The sequence below is a fragment of the Teleopsis dalmanni genome, chromosome 2 (genome assembly GCF_002237135.1).
Source record: "Teleopsis dalmanni isolate 2A chromosome 2, ASM223713v2, whole genome shotgun sequence".
In the NCBI taxonomy this organism is placed as follows: Eukaryota; Metazoa; Arthropoda; class Insecta; order Diptera; family Diopsidae; genus Teleopsis; species Teleopsis dalmanni.
The window spans coordinates 208,519,086-208,531,409 of NC_051847.1; the positions used below are offsets into that span (position 1 = coordinate 208,519,086).

At 30.2% G+C, this 12,324-nt stretch overlaps 3 protein-coding genes across 3 annotated transcripts; all 3 read left to right on the top strand.

Annotated features, from left to right (window-relative positions):
* The first annotated feature begins 325 nt into the window (after positions 1-325).
* LOC119682304 lies at positions 326-4,670 on the top strand. The gene is made up of 7 exons (XM_038095711.1): positions 326-729; positions 794-952; positions 1,034-1,222; positions 1,323-2,615; positions 3,954-4,106; positions 4,170-4,514; positions 4,599-4,670. Exons 1-7 carry the CDS (start codon positions 525-527, stop codon positions 4,625-4,627), a joined length of 2,373 nt encoding a protein of 790 aa, XP_037951639.1. The 5' UTR covers positions 326-524; the 3' UTR covers positions 4,628-4,670.
* Positions 4,671-5,167: 497 nt separating this feature from the next.
* Positions 5,168-8,465, top strand: LOC119684314 (UPF0692 protein CG33108-like). Its single transcript, XM_038098332.1, has 3 exons — positions 5,168-5,685; positions 7,884-7,980; positions 8,141-8,465. The coding sequence occupies exons 1-3, from the start codon at positions 5,252-5,254 to the stop codon at positions 8,360-8,362; spliced, it is 753 nt and encodes a 250-aa protein (XP_037954260.1). The 5' UTR covers positions 5,168-5,251; the 3' UTR covers positions 8,363-8,465.
* On the top strand, positions 5,737-7,548 carry LOC119684315 (U6 snRNA-associated Sm-like protein LSm3). The gene is made up of 3 exons (XM_038098333.1): positions 5,737-6,067; positions 6,126-6,233; positions 7,354-7,548. The coding sequence occupies exons 1-3, from the start codon at positions 6,047-6,049 to the stop codon at positions 7,528-7,530; spliced, it is 306 nt and encodes a 101-aa protein (XP_037954261.1). The 5' UTR covers positions 5,737-6,046; the 3' UTR covers positions 7,531-7,548.
* Positions 8,466-12,324: the final 3,859 nt, after the last annotated feature.

Consider the following 12,324-nt stretch of genomic DNA (forward strand, 5'->3'; position numbering starts at 1 on the left):
TGAAAAAATTATATATAAATTCAAGATAAACTCAAATTATTGAAATAAATTTCTTTTTTATCATTGTAATTTTTACAAAATCAACAATACCACGAAACGTTGGCAAAAGCAACAAAAATGCATATTAAGTCACGTTTTAGAGCGCGACTTTAACCTTTAGCCAAGAACAACGAAAAAATTGTTTAAACAAAACGTAAACTTGATGAAAACAAAGAATTTTCAAAAATTGTAAAATGAAAAAAATGGAAAAAAATAATTAAAAAAACTCAGATTAATGACCGCGCTCGGTTTGGCTGATTAAGCGTACCAAATGCCAAAGCGACTGCAGATACATCGCAGCGTATCTGGAACGCAGAAATTTATTCGAATTACTTACGATAATTACTGCAATGCCAGCATTACTGGAAAATAGATTAGCGCCGCAAAAGCTGTGACCAGTTCAAGACCACTTCGTATAAAACCAAAAAATTTAAGGTTACAAAAAGTTATTCGAGAGAACATTGAACTAAAGCACAGCGCATGAGATGTGCTTCAGACGCGTTTTACTTTTCATTTTCTGCAGTTCACTGCTCACCAACCGCATCCTGGCATACGTACCGGAGGATGTGACCGAAGCGACTGTGGTAGATTGCTCTGGCGACAATACACCAGTTTGTGCGACAAACGGTACTGCTTACATACTCTTTCCCAACAACTGCTTGCTGCAGGTGACCAATGGCGGCGAAGAGTGTAAGTATTTTAGAAGAGTTTAGATGAAGGCACAAAAAGGAATAAGAGAATTTAATATTTGCAGTTTTTAAGAAAATACCACTGAAATATTGTCAACAAGGATGCGATTTGAATTGCCCGGAAGATTATGTGCCTATATGTGGATTAAATCATCAATTCAACATCAAGCGTACCTTCACCAATGAATGCGAACTGAAACGTGAAGCTTGTCTGACAGGCGCAGGTAAGTAAAGGAACTTGACTTGGAATAATTCAAGCTATATGAAAACAATGGTATACTTATACACCCAATAAATATTTCTAGATTGGTCTAAATTTAAAAATGGTGTGTGCCCCTCTAAGAAAGCATATTATAAGCCACGCAAGCCATTGCTCCATAAATCAATACCGTGCCTCGCTATTTATAATCCAGTTTGCGCCTTATTCGCTGGTGTGAAGTCGACTTTCAAAAATGAGTGTGAAGTGAATGCCGAACATGTGAAGAGTGGGAAAGGTAGGTCACAATTCTAAGCAACCTAAATCTTAATTAATCTTCATTTGTATAAACTGCATTACATTTCATTATATATTGTGTATAAATCCAAAACATTCAGATTGGCAAATAATTTCACCAGGTATTTGTGCTGAAGACAATGGCCGATACAATGAGAAGACTTACTCACACAAGCGCGGCACGCGTAAACGTAATGCGATGCCCAAAGACAAAGCTAGGAGTTTCGATTTTAATAATCCCGAATCTGAATTTGGAGACGATGTTGCTTACATATATGCGCCATCTATATTTCAAACACAATATTTCGGTGATGATGGTCAACAATATCCAATACACAATTACTATAACATGCCCACTCCGAACAATACGACCAGCTTAGTGGGCAGTAAATTTCATGAAGTTGATTCATATGACTTAACTGCTTATAAACAGGGTGCTGCTATGTTTGAAACTCTACCCGAAAAGTCAAATCCAATGCCCGAAAATAGACCAATTATTCAACACTCCGCACCTGTTCACAACCAATATGTCAATGAAAGACAAACAAATAAAAATTTCCGTCCAAATATAGGTCAATATATGCCATATCAACATTTAAATAATTTACCATCCATGGATTACTTCGAGCAGCTTGAGAAAGCTTTCAACTCCGTGGATTTCATACATAAGAATGCAATTACAACGACAACAACAAAGCATACACCTTTAAGAGCTCCACCGCAACACCCTATAAACCCTATGTCAACAATAAATGTGGGCACATGTTCACGTTGTAGTCAAGAACCTGTAATAACCACAAGTACACCCATCATTGAATCATTAACTACAGTTAATACTCCGCGAGCGCCGATAACATATCAGCCAAACCAATTTGAGAATCAACTCAGAAGTTCTAAAATTATAGAAACCGATACGGAAAAGAATTTGGACTTCACAACACAACCAAATTTTTATAAATTCATCATTAAGTCCATTGTAGAACCAACAACAAAATCAATAGAGTCTACGAAATCAGATTTAATGACAGGAAGCGATGAGAATGAAAGTGCAGTCGAGCAACCAATTCTGAAGATGTCTTCAACATTTGAGAGGCATATACCCACGCCATTTACAACGCAGGCAAGCACTTATGTCACAAGACAAATTCATGACAACCCGAAACGACACCAGACTACAACTCCACTCAACCAAAAGTACTCTAATCCATCGAATCGAACGGAAATACCATATTCAACGACTAAAAGTTCTATCGCTGCTTCTAAAAGTAGTACTACGAGTACAGGACGTTGTCCATATGGCAATACGAAAATTTGTGCTACTTTTTGGGGAAGGAAACGTACTTTTGATAATTTGTGTGAACTTAGACTTCAGAATAGTAAACTTAAAGCTCAAGGTAAGACAAGATTTAATAATATTTATGGCATTATTAGGAGATGTTATAGATTTTCTCGAAGAAGTTGTTGGGACTACGTACCTAATTCTTATTTAAGTAAGTTTACATTGCGGTCATGTAAAGTTTTTACTGCGTACAGAGCAATTTGTAGCTCAGCATATTTCACGGACTCTTTAATCCTTTTTTGATTTAAATGGAAAAATTTAGCTCTGAACATTTTATTGACTTTATAATCCCTTTTGGATTTAATTAGAAAAATGTGGTTCTGAAGATTCTACTGATTCTATAAACCTATTTTGATTTGAATGGACGAATATAGCTCAGAACATTTCATTGACTCTGTAATCCTTTTTTGATTTAATTGGAAGAATGTGGGTCTGAACATTTCACTGACTCTATAATCCTTTTTTGATTTGAGTGGTAGAATGTAGTTCTGAAGATTCTACTGATTCTATAAACCTATTTTCATTTGAATGGAACCGAATGTGGCTCAGAACGTTTCACTGACTCTTTAATCCGTTTTCGATTTAAATGGAAAAATCTAGCTCTGAACATTTTACTGACTTTATAATCCTTTTTGCTTTTAAATAGGAGAATGTAGTTCTATAAACCTATTTTGATTTGAATGGACGAATGTAGCTCAGAACATTTCATTTACTCTGTAATCCTTTTTTGATTTGAGTGATAGAAGATTCTACTGTTTTTATAAACCTATTTTGCTTTAAATAGTACAACGACCATTCTACAATTCGACTGATTTCGACTGATTCTGCTCTCCTTATGCATTTTCCTTTGTTATAAGTTTGTGGTATTCTACTTTCCTCTGTCTCACCATTTTTACATTTCTTGTTTTTATATTGCTGTTGTCTCCATTATTTTTTTCCTTTTTTTATAATATCGAGATGGTATCTATAATATATTAAAAGGTTAGATGATGAGGATATCAAAAGAGAGATAAGAAGATGGGATAATAAAACGCTTAAAATCTTTTAAGAGTTTAAGAGATATTGATGGTAGTAAAAAACAGACCACAGACAGAAAAAGAGAACAAGAGATGAAAACTAAGTGAGAATAGGGAAGACAGATTCAATCGTTTTGATTAGCGTCCTCTAAAAAATATTCACTAACCCGCATAAAATCGGTATGGTTTAAAGATTTGTTTAATGATCATCTTAATGTCTGACAAATTATTGGAACTGAAGTATTGTTAAAAAAAATATGAACCAAGTTTCTACAATGCATATTAGAGTCAATAATCCATCAGTAATCGATAACCTATACATATTAACAAAAACATTTTAAAACGAAAAACTTCTCCACATATTTCCCGACATACAGTTTGGACCTTTTTGCATGAGGGAACCTGCGAGGACTGCAAACGCAATTGCACAAAAAGTTATAACCCCATATGTGTTACCCGTAACGGCATTAATTACACTATGATCAATAGATGCTATCTGGATATTGCCATGTGTCAGGATAAACGCAGTAGTAAGTAAAAAAAATCTATTTCTTATTTCCATAGGAAAAGTTTCAAAATGATTATCCTCTTAGCTTGGAACGTAATAGCGGATACCGAATGTCAAAGCCAAAAGAAAATAGCTATTAAGGATAAGTATAGTTCACGTCCATTCGGATTTAAGTTTACAAGCAGTTACAAAGTTGCCACACCGAGTTATTCTCGCCTCACGACCACGAGTCGTCCATTAACAAACAAAGATCGAGTGCTTTTTAAGTTAGTCCCCAGGCACCAACAAAATAACCCACCGAAGCATATAATAAATTTATATAGGAGACCCTTTCATTCGGCACACAGGCATGATACAGCTATACCACGTTCTAGAGTTTCTGTGTATGGACCCAGGGAGTCAGTGGTTATGGAGTTAGTGAAAACGAAAGGTAAATCCAACGTTTCAATATAAATTTTAGTTTTAATTTAAAAATATTAATTTTAACTTAAAAATTTTAATTTAATATTAAAAGCTGGCAGCACTGAAAGGACATATGGTTGAAGCAAAGAAGAAGCAGAGATAAGCCAATAGAATTCAATTCGGCTAAGAATAAAAAAATTAATTTAAGAAAATCAAAATATCCTTAAAATATTATTTTATACTTTTTTATATATTTTTGTATAGCTTAATAATATACAATTAAATATGTATATATACTAATTTTTTTACGAAATAAATCATAATTATTAACAATAAATTATGAATTTCCTTCACTGCTTTTTCGTATTTGCATCAAAGATAAACGAAATAATTTTCTTTCTTACAAGCCATAACATTTTTCCCATTGCAATTATAAACAAAGTCCGATTTTATTTCATTATTTAAACAAAATACAACACACATAGGTTCTAGAGAACCCATTTAGTTCTATTGACCTCTAATTTTAAATGCGTTAGTAATTGCAATTAAAATACTTTTATCTAAGTCACAAACCCTTTCTCCTGTAATATATTCGAATAACCGCTGTACATGTATTAAAACAGATAATTATTAATGCTTTGGTAGCACTGCGTTTGTGTCATATAAGAAACGTCAGTTTCCCCCAAGCTATTTGTGATAAGTGGTTGCGATTTGGATGTGTGTTGAATTTGTGAATAAAATTGTTATTTAAATTAAATTATAAACATGTCAAACGAATTTGCATCACATCCTTTGCTAGATGCAGCACGTAAATATGAATGGGCCGCTTGCGATGTTGATATTTTTCGTGCTTGCTTTTTTGCCCGCATTTGCGAATCACAACCACCAAAACAGTGCCAATTTCGTGATATTAAAGGTATTAAACAAAGTGGACCAACATGTGGTCTGGTTGCGCTAAGTATGTTATTGAATGGAGATCCAACAGCTGAAGAGCTATTAAAGTCCGCACATGAATTAGGTTTCTCAAACAATGGAGAAATGTTCAGTGCACATTACTTACATCAGCTGTTGCGTGACACCAAGGCCAATCCACAAAATAACAACAATGCGGAAGCACTTGAATGTTGCTTACACGAAGGTCGCCTAAACTGTGCCAATATCAGAGATGCACTAAGTGAAGGTGCCTGCTTACTTGTGCCGTATCCTTTTCAACATCATTAAATTTATAATTTCACTAAATGTGCGGTCTTAAAATAAGTATTTAAGTTCTTGTTAAGTGTAAATATTGCGTGTGTGCTAAAATTATACACAGTTCTATTTTTAAAATGTGTGTTAAGATTTTAATTATTTTAAAAATAAACATCAGCTGTGCTTTGTTTACGTGCAGGGAAAGCTAAACAAAGCCAATCGAAAAAGTGCTGCCAACTTCGTGCAGTTGTCAGTTTTGACATTTACGCTTTTGTGGTTATACCTTGTGTTATTTTTAACATTACGCCGATTTTGCGCTTTTTTCATAAATATTTTGTTAAATTAATATTTATTTATTTATTTGATAGTATAATGGCAACTGAAGAAGAACAGGTAAATACTAAATTGTATTTAGTATTTGGTAAACTTATTTTTATTGATTTATTTGCAGGCTCAAGTCATTCCCGTTAAAGAGCCACTTGATCTGATACGGTTGAGTCTGGATGAAAAGGTTTATGTTAAAATGCGCAATGAAAGGGAGTTACGTGGACGTTTGCATGTAAGTCAATTTTATTAATTATTATTGCAATTGTGAAACACGTGAATGTAGTTACAAATAGCAAATGCAACTCTAATAAATCTACCGGCACTTTATCAATGCCTAAAAATAATAAAATGATTGTTAAACAAATCATGCTATCATAACTGTAGCTGGAAAAGGAAACAATAGTTTAGATTAGATTGGAATGGCAGCTTTGTACACCAAGAATCCCTGATCAAGAAAGGCACTACTTATCTACACTGTCACTGCAGGGCATACGCAAACAGATGTTCATCTAATTTAGTGAAATCCCATCTACTATAGATATTAATTAATGTGGGCAGCATTTTAATGATACGAGGTGGTATTGGTATCTACCATAGACATCAATGACTTCGTAATATTTTTATTAAAACGATAGATAAATTTCTTGAAAAACTGCAATCCCAAAACATCAAATTCTTAAAGCATGAGTAAGTCACTTTTCAATGATACAAGCTGGGTATTGGTATCTACTGTAGACATTATTACCATCGCATGTTTTATTTAAACGATAGACTGATTTCTAATGTGCCTTACAACTGATATTGAAATAGGTCCAGTCCTTTGAGCACAAGTGAGTCACATCTCAATAATACCAACTGACATTGGTATTGCTATAGGTCCAGTTCTTAAAATATAAAAGATCCACATCGAAATGATAGGAATTGCGATTAGTATCTACCATCCACACAAACCTTAAGATGTATCGAGTTTGATGTTAAAATATTCTGTCATGTTTCGTTTATAAATTGTCCAAACGGGAACACATTTACCTTCGTTCACAGAACTTCTTTGAATTTTTTACAAGGATGAGCACACAGTGTTGGTGTTTGGAGTCTTGATATCACTTCTAAAAGTAGCAATGTATTTACTTTACTGTACTATTTACCATTTTAAATCGTAGACATCTCTTAATATTTCTATTTTTGAAATTCCAACAATCTTCTACTATTCTCTTTGGTTTGGAAGGTTTGAATTTTATTCATAATATATTTGGCAATCTCACTATACTCCACGTATCCACATGGACTTAATGAATACTTCCAATAATAAAAAATATATCAATAATTGTGTTTAATAATTCATCTTCTTTCAGGCATTTGATCAACATTTAAATATGGTGTTGGGTGACGCAGAGGAAACGGTAACAACAGTGGAAATCGATGAGGAAACCTACGAGGAAGTATATAAAACAACCAAACGGAATATTCCCATGCTATTTGTGAGAGGAGATGGTGTCATTTTAGTTTCACCGCCAATGCGTGTTGGTTAAAATATATGTTTTTTTTTTTGCTATCTTAAAACTGTTTTAAAAACTAATTTTAATTAACAATAAATAATTCAACTTAAAAGATAAATTGTGTCTTTAATATAATTTTTTTATAAAAAGACAACAACTTTTATATTATTTTAATTAATTGAATTTTCGGCTGCCCATACATCTGTTTCGAGTATTGCCAAAAACCCAACATCAGTGGTCTTTGGAAATATTTCTTGTATTTAATTATTCGTAAATAATTTTTTGATACTGCAAATACCAGGGATTGCATTCGTGTCTTGCCAAATTTTTTATTATATTTATTTAATATATTACGAGAAGTGATTCCTTAACTTTAATTAAATTAGCTATGATGCTGACTTCAACCATGAACCGTGTTTATTGAGAGGACATAAGGCGCACTGGGCTTTAATAATTGGTTTCTTGATAACAAAAGACGATAAGGTTAGTTTGTCCGATTGATAATATTAAGAAATTTGATTATGGAATTATTTTAGAATTAATATACAAATAGTATACGCACTCAAAACTTTTTTCAATCCGCTTTAAAATATGATTTTACTATAATGTTTACTATTTAACTATATCGTTTACCATTTTTCAGTTTTATGTTTTCGCTCGTCATGGAAAAACGAATTCAGTGGGTCTGTGGTCTTTAGAAGAATTAAGTAAAAGCAATGCTAACTTACGGGAATTTGAGCAACCTCGAGCTCACCCAGATTGTACATTTTTAATACCACCTGGAGGAATTGCCGGTAACTTAGGCTTAAATGAACGTGCCATTATAGTGAAAGGATTATCGCAAAAACTCATAAAGCTGCCATGAAATAATTTTTTTTTCGTTCTAATTATAAAATAATATAGTTATATATAAAGTGACAAAAATAATGTATAATTTTAACTTAAGTCACAACAACTGTTGATATGAATCTACCTCAAACTTATGTAAATTGTCACGTTTATATATATACTAAATATATATAATTAATATAAATTTACTAACAAAAAATAATGACAATTTTTTATACATTTTCCGGCGTATCAAAGACGTCGGAAGAGAGATTTTTTAAAAATGAATTCAAAGTACATATGAATAAATTTTTGTGTCAGATGAATTTTAATGAAATTTGGAACCCTAAAACTCTTGCTAATATAGTATAAACCACTACTTTAAAAATATACCTACTTAATTTAAAAATTTTAAATTAAAAACTTATGTCACTTGTAATCTATTTGCCTAAAATCATATTTATTATTTAATATTTAATTTAAATCTTCTTTGTTACTGGTATTTTTTTTAAAATAAAACAATTATGAATTATTGTAACTCTATATTTAATGATATATGTTATTGTTATTAGTATATTTCTAATAATTACAATAATTACACAGCAAGTAAATATTTTTAATTTTTATATCCAAATAGATTTTAATTTTTGATTTTTGATAATTTTGTTATCTTTAATTTTATATTTTAAAATTAAAATCTACTGGAAATACTACACAATTTATGTAATATTTTTTAAAATATAATTTCCCACTAATTTCCAAAATTCAGTCAATCACATAATTTATATCTTATAATTAATGTTTGCATATCATATGAAAAAATTATATTTAAAATTATTTATTGTTTGATTTATTATAACGATATAATTGAAAATTCCACACTATAAATATGCATAATTTATTTCAATATATATATATATTTTTTAAAGAAATCGCGATAAAAATACTTATTGTTGTTATTATAAAAATTAAAAAACTGGAATTAAATAATTTTTTAACGTAATTATTATATTTTTTTAATCATAATAAATTTTATTTTATTTTGTTAATTAGTGATCAATTGTATTATTTTGTTCATTAATAATAAATATTATTTTTTTAATTAATAATACATTTTTTATTGTTAATTCAATTTTACGCTTAGTTTACTTAAATAGTTAAAATAAGCATAAATTGTATGATAAGTGAAATAAATACTGAATTTATATGAACTTGCAAATAATTGTTGTAACAATAAAATAATAATAAATAATAATTGAATCGGAATATAAATATTAAGAAATTTGTCTAAATTAATGTTTTATATGTAACTCTGTTACCCAAAAATTATACTTCCTAACACATACTTTTGTCAAATGAATTTTTAAGTCGTAACTGACTAGACAATTATATTTTAAGTGATGTTCATAAATGGTATTCAGTTATATTTTAGCTCTATAAAAACTATGAAAAATCCGAAGAATATTGACTTCAATCTAAACACCAAAACTGAACGTCGTAAAAATTCTACGTAAATCGCAGTTCTTCATTTGTTTATATTAAAGTCGTTCGTACTCGATATAATTCTCCAGTGTTTTATAACCTTACTTAAACTTAAAATATATAACCAACCTTATTACAGAACTTTCAATATTTGGTGGTTCATATTGAATTTACATTATTAATGGTGCTCCGTTTTTGAAAAAGTTTAAAGGTCTCAAGTAGAAAAATAACAATAGATTAAATTTTAGATAATGGTTTTAGTTTTTATTAGAAATAGAATATAGGTCTTATATATTACTATCCAAAAATCCATCATTAATTATCCCGTGTACTAATAACCGACTATAAAGAAGAATATTTTTTCAACGATTACAAGATGCATTTGTTCTGATAGAAATACTACATCTGAAAATTATACGTAGTTTTCTTTAAGTTAGGAATCATAAGAATAACATATATATCTGTTATTGCATTGATATATTAACAACATATTTAAATGATGAAAAATTTATTACTTAAACGCTCTCAAAATAATATAACTTTTCTTTTATATTAAATACTGCAATATTAAAACGAACTAATTTTCTTTAAGGTGCTGAAATTGATAGTAGTAACCAATGGGAGCCCGTGGGTGGCTAATTTATGATTTCAATAAATCGGTCCTTAATTCCTATATTTGCAACTTCCTATATTTGTATAGATACTTCAGAAATTAAGACTAGAGTGGATGAATGCCTTCAGTTGAGTATTGAATAATGACAGATTAGATGAGTCTCTTCCTTTCCTAATAAGCCACAACTGCAACAGCCCATCAATACGGTGATTGTGTTGGACTGTCGAGGGCGAGCAAGTCCACGCTAAACATAATATTCACACTATGGTTTTCTGATTGTATACGTGCTATGTCACACGTAAGTTTTGATATGTGCATTCTTCGAGCAATCTTTAGATCACTATTTTGAAATATTTTGTGCGTAAAGCCAGTTTCTTAAGTAAGACAGAAAAAACGCTTACTTATTAATTCCTGTGGAAAGCATAATATATAATAGTAATTCGAGAAATCAGCATATTATCGTCTAAAAATATGACAATCCTGACTTTCAACCGAAACCTCCTACTTTCCAGGCTAGTTAAATCTAGCAATATTTGATACTTTGCAGATGCTGTCTGAAATCGCTAGTGCGAAGACTAAAAGTTACCGAACCGAACAAATTGCTTAGATATCGAAGAATATATTTGGACCAAATCAACGGTTCCATACATTGAAACACTGAACTGAACAGAACTATCGTAACTCAGTTAAGCTTCAGACATAGCTATATATTAAACAATCACTTGTTACGCATAAACTCATTTCTTTACAATAACTCTTATTAGAAAGGTTCAAATAAAAATAAAAAGGTAACAACAAAAATTTTGGTTTATTTATTAAAGTTTGGCTGTCATCAGTTGTCTTAGGAAACATTCGAATTATTTAATTTTAATAATTTATTTGGACTGCAAGGCCCAGACTTCTAATTTGACAGCCGCGAGTTCTAAACCTGGCACTTGCAGTCTAAATAAATTTTATACAGACTATAAACTAATTTTAAAATATAAATATTTCCTAATGATGTATGGTCAGCCAAACTTCAATAAATTAACTAAACATTTTGTTGTTGTCTTTTAATTTCTATTCGAATCCTTCTAACTTTCAAAATAGTTTCTTTTCGTCATAAGACACATTACTTTTGACGAAAAAAATTTAACATTAAATAACTCCTATTAAATTAGTGTGGTATTTCGTCAAAGTGGTGATATTTCCTCATCAGAAACCAGCTGAGTCTCAATACTTCTACATATCCTTTGTACCTTCCATTCTAATCTCTTGTTTCGTGTAAGTTTTTCCCTCTTGTTTTCCGTTTATTTTTAAGATTATTTTACATCCCAAATTTATGCGAACTATGGTCACAGTAGTACTGTTAAGAATTTTCAAACAAATCAAAGAAAACTGTCTTTAATTATTGAAATATTTATATTAGTGTTGAACTATTCAAATAAAAATATATACCTAAGATATTTCTAACCGAACCAAATTAACAAAAAAAAAGATTTATGAGTGACAAAGTCTTTTAGTAATATTTATGAAATCGAATAAAATATTTTAGTACATACTATCTTCATAAAATTTAAAATTTTTAATTTTATCAAAGCTGGGACATAAATTCGAAAATAACAACAAAAATAAAGAAATAAAAAATAAACAAAAAGTTCTTTTATATATTATATATTTGTAAGTCTTTTTATATGAGAGTGTAAGTTCTGATATTAATTTTGGTTTTTTTTTGTTTAAATTAAATATATATACTTCTTAATAAATAAATTATATATGCTTAATTTAATTCATATTTTGATGTTTTTTTTTGCCTAAATATTAATAATTTTCATCATTTTAAATCAACCATTTTCATTTTAATTATTTAACTACAAACTAACATCTGCATATGTATTGTATATATGTGATAAATGTATATTAGA

Coding starts and splice junctions, on each gene's coding strand:
- LOC119682304 (XM_038095711.1), top strand. CDS start 525: ATGTGCTTCAGACGCGTTTTACTTTTCATTTTCTGCAGTTCACTGCTC. Junction 953..1,033: donor AGCTTGTCTGACAGGCGCAG/GTAAGTAAAGGA, acceptor AAATATTTCTAG/ATTGGTCTAAATTTAAAAAT. Junction 2,616..3,953: donor TAGTAAACTTAAAGCTCAAG/GTAAGACAAGAT, acceptor CCCGACATACAG/TTTGGACCTTTTTGCATGAG.
- LOC119684315 (XM_038098333.1), top strand. CDS start 6,047: ATGGCAACTGAAGAAGAACAG. Junction 6,068..6,125: donor TGGCAACTGAAGAAGAACAG/GTAAATACTAAA, acceptor ATTTATTTGCAG/GCTCAAGTCATTCCCGTTAA. Junction 6,234..7,353: donor AGTTACGTGGACGTTTGCAT/GTAAGTCAATTT, acceptor ATCTTCTTTCAG/GCATTTGATCAACATTTAAA.
- LOC119684314 (XM_038098332.1), top strand. CDS start 5,252: ATGTCAAACGAATTTGCATCACATCCTTTGCTAGATGCAGCACGTAAA. Junction 5,686..7,883: donor GGTGCCTGCTTACTTGTGCC/GTATCCTTTTCA, acceptor TAATTAAATTAG/CTATGATGCTGACTTCAACC. Junction 7,981..8,140: donor TGATAACAAAAGACGATAAG/GTTAGTTTGTCC, acceptor ACCATTTTTCAG/TTTTATGTTTTCGCTCGTCA.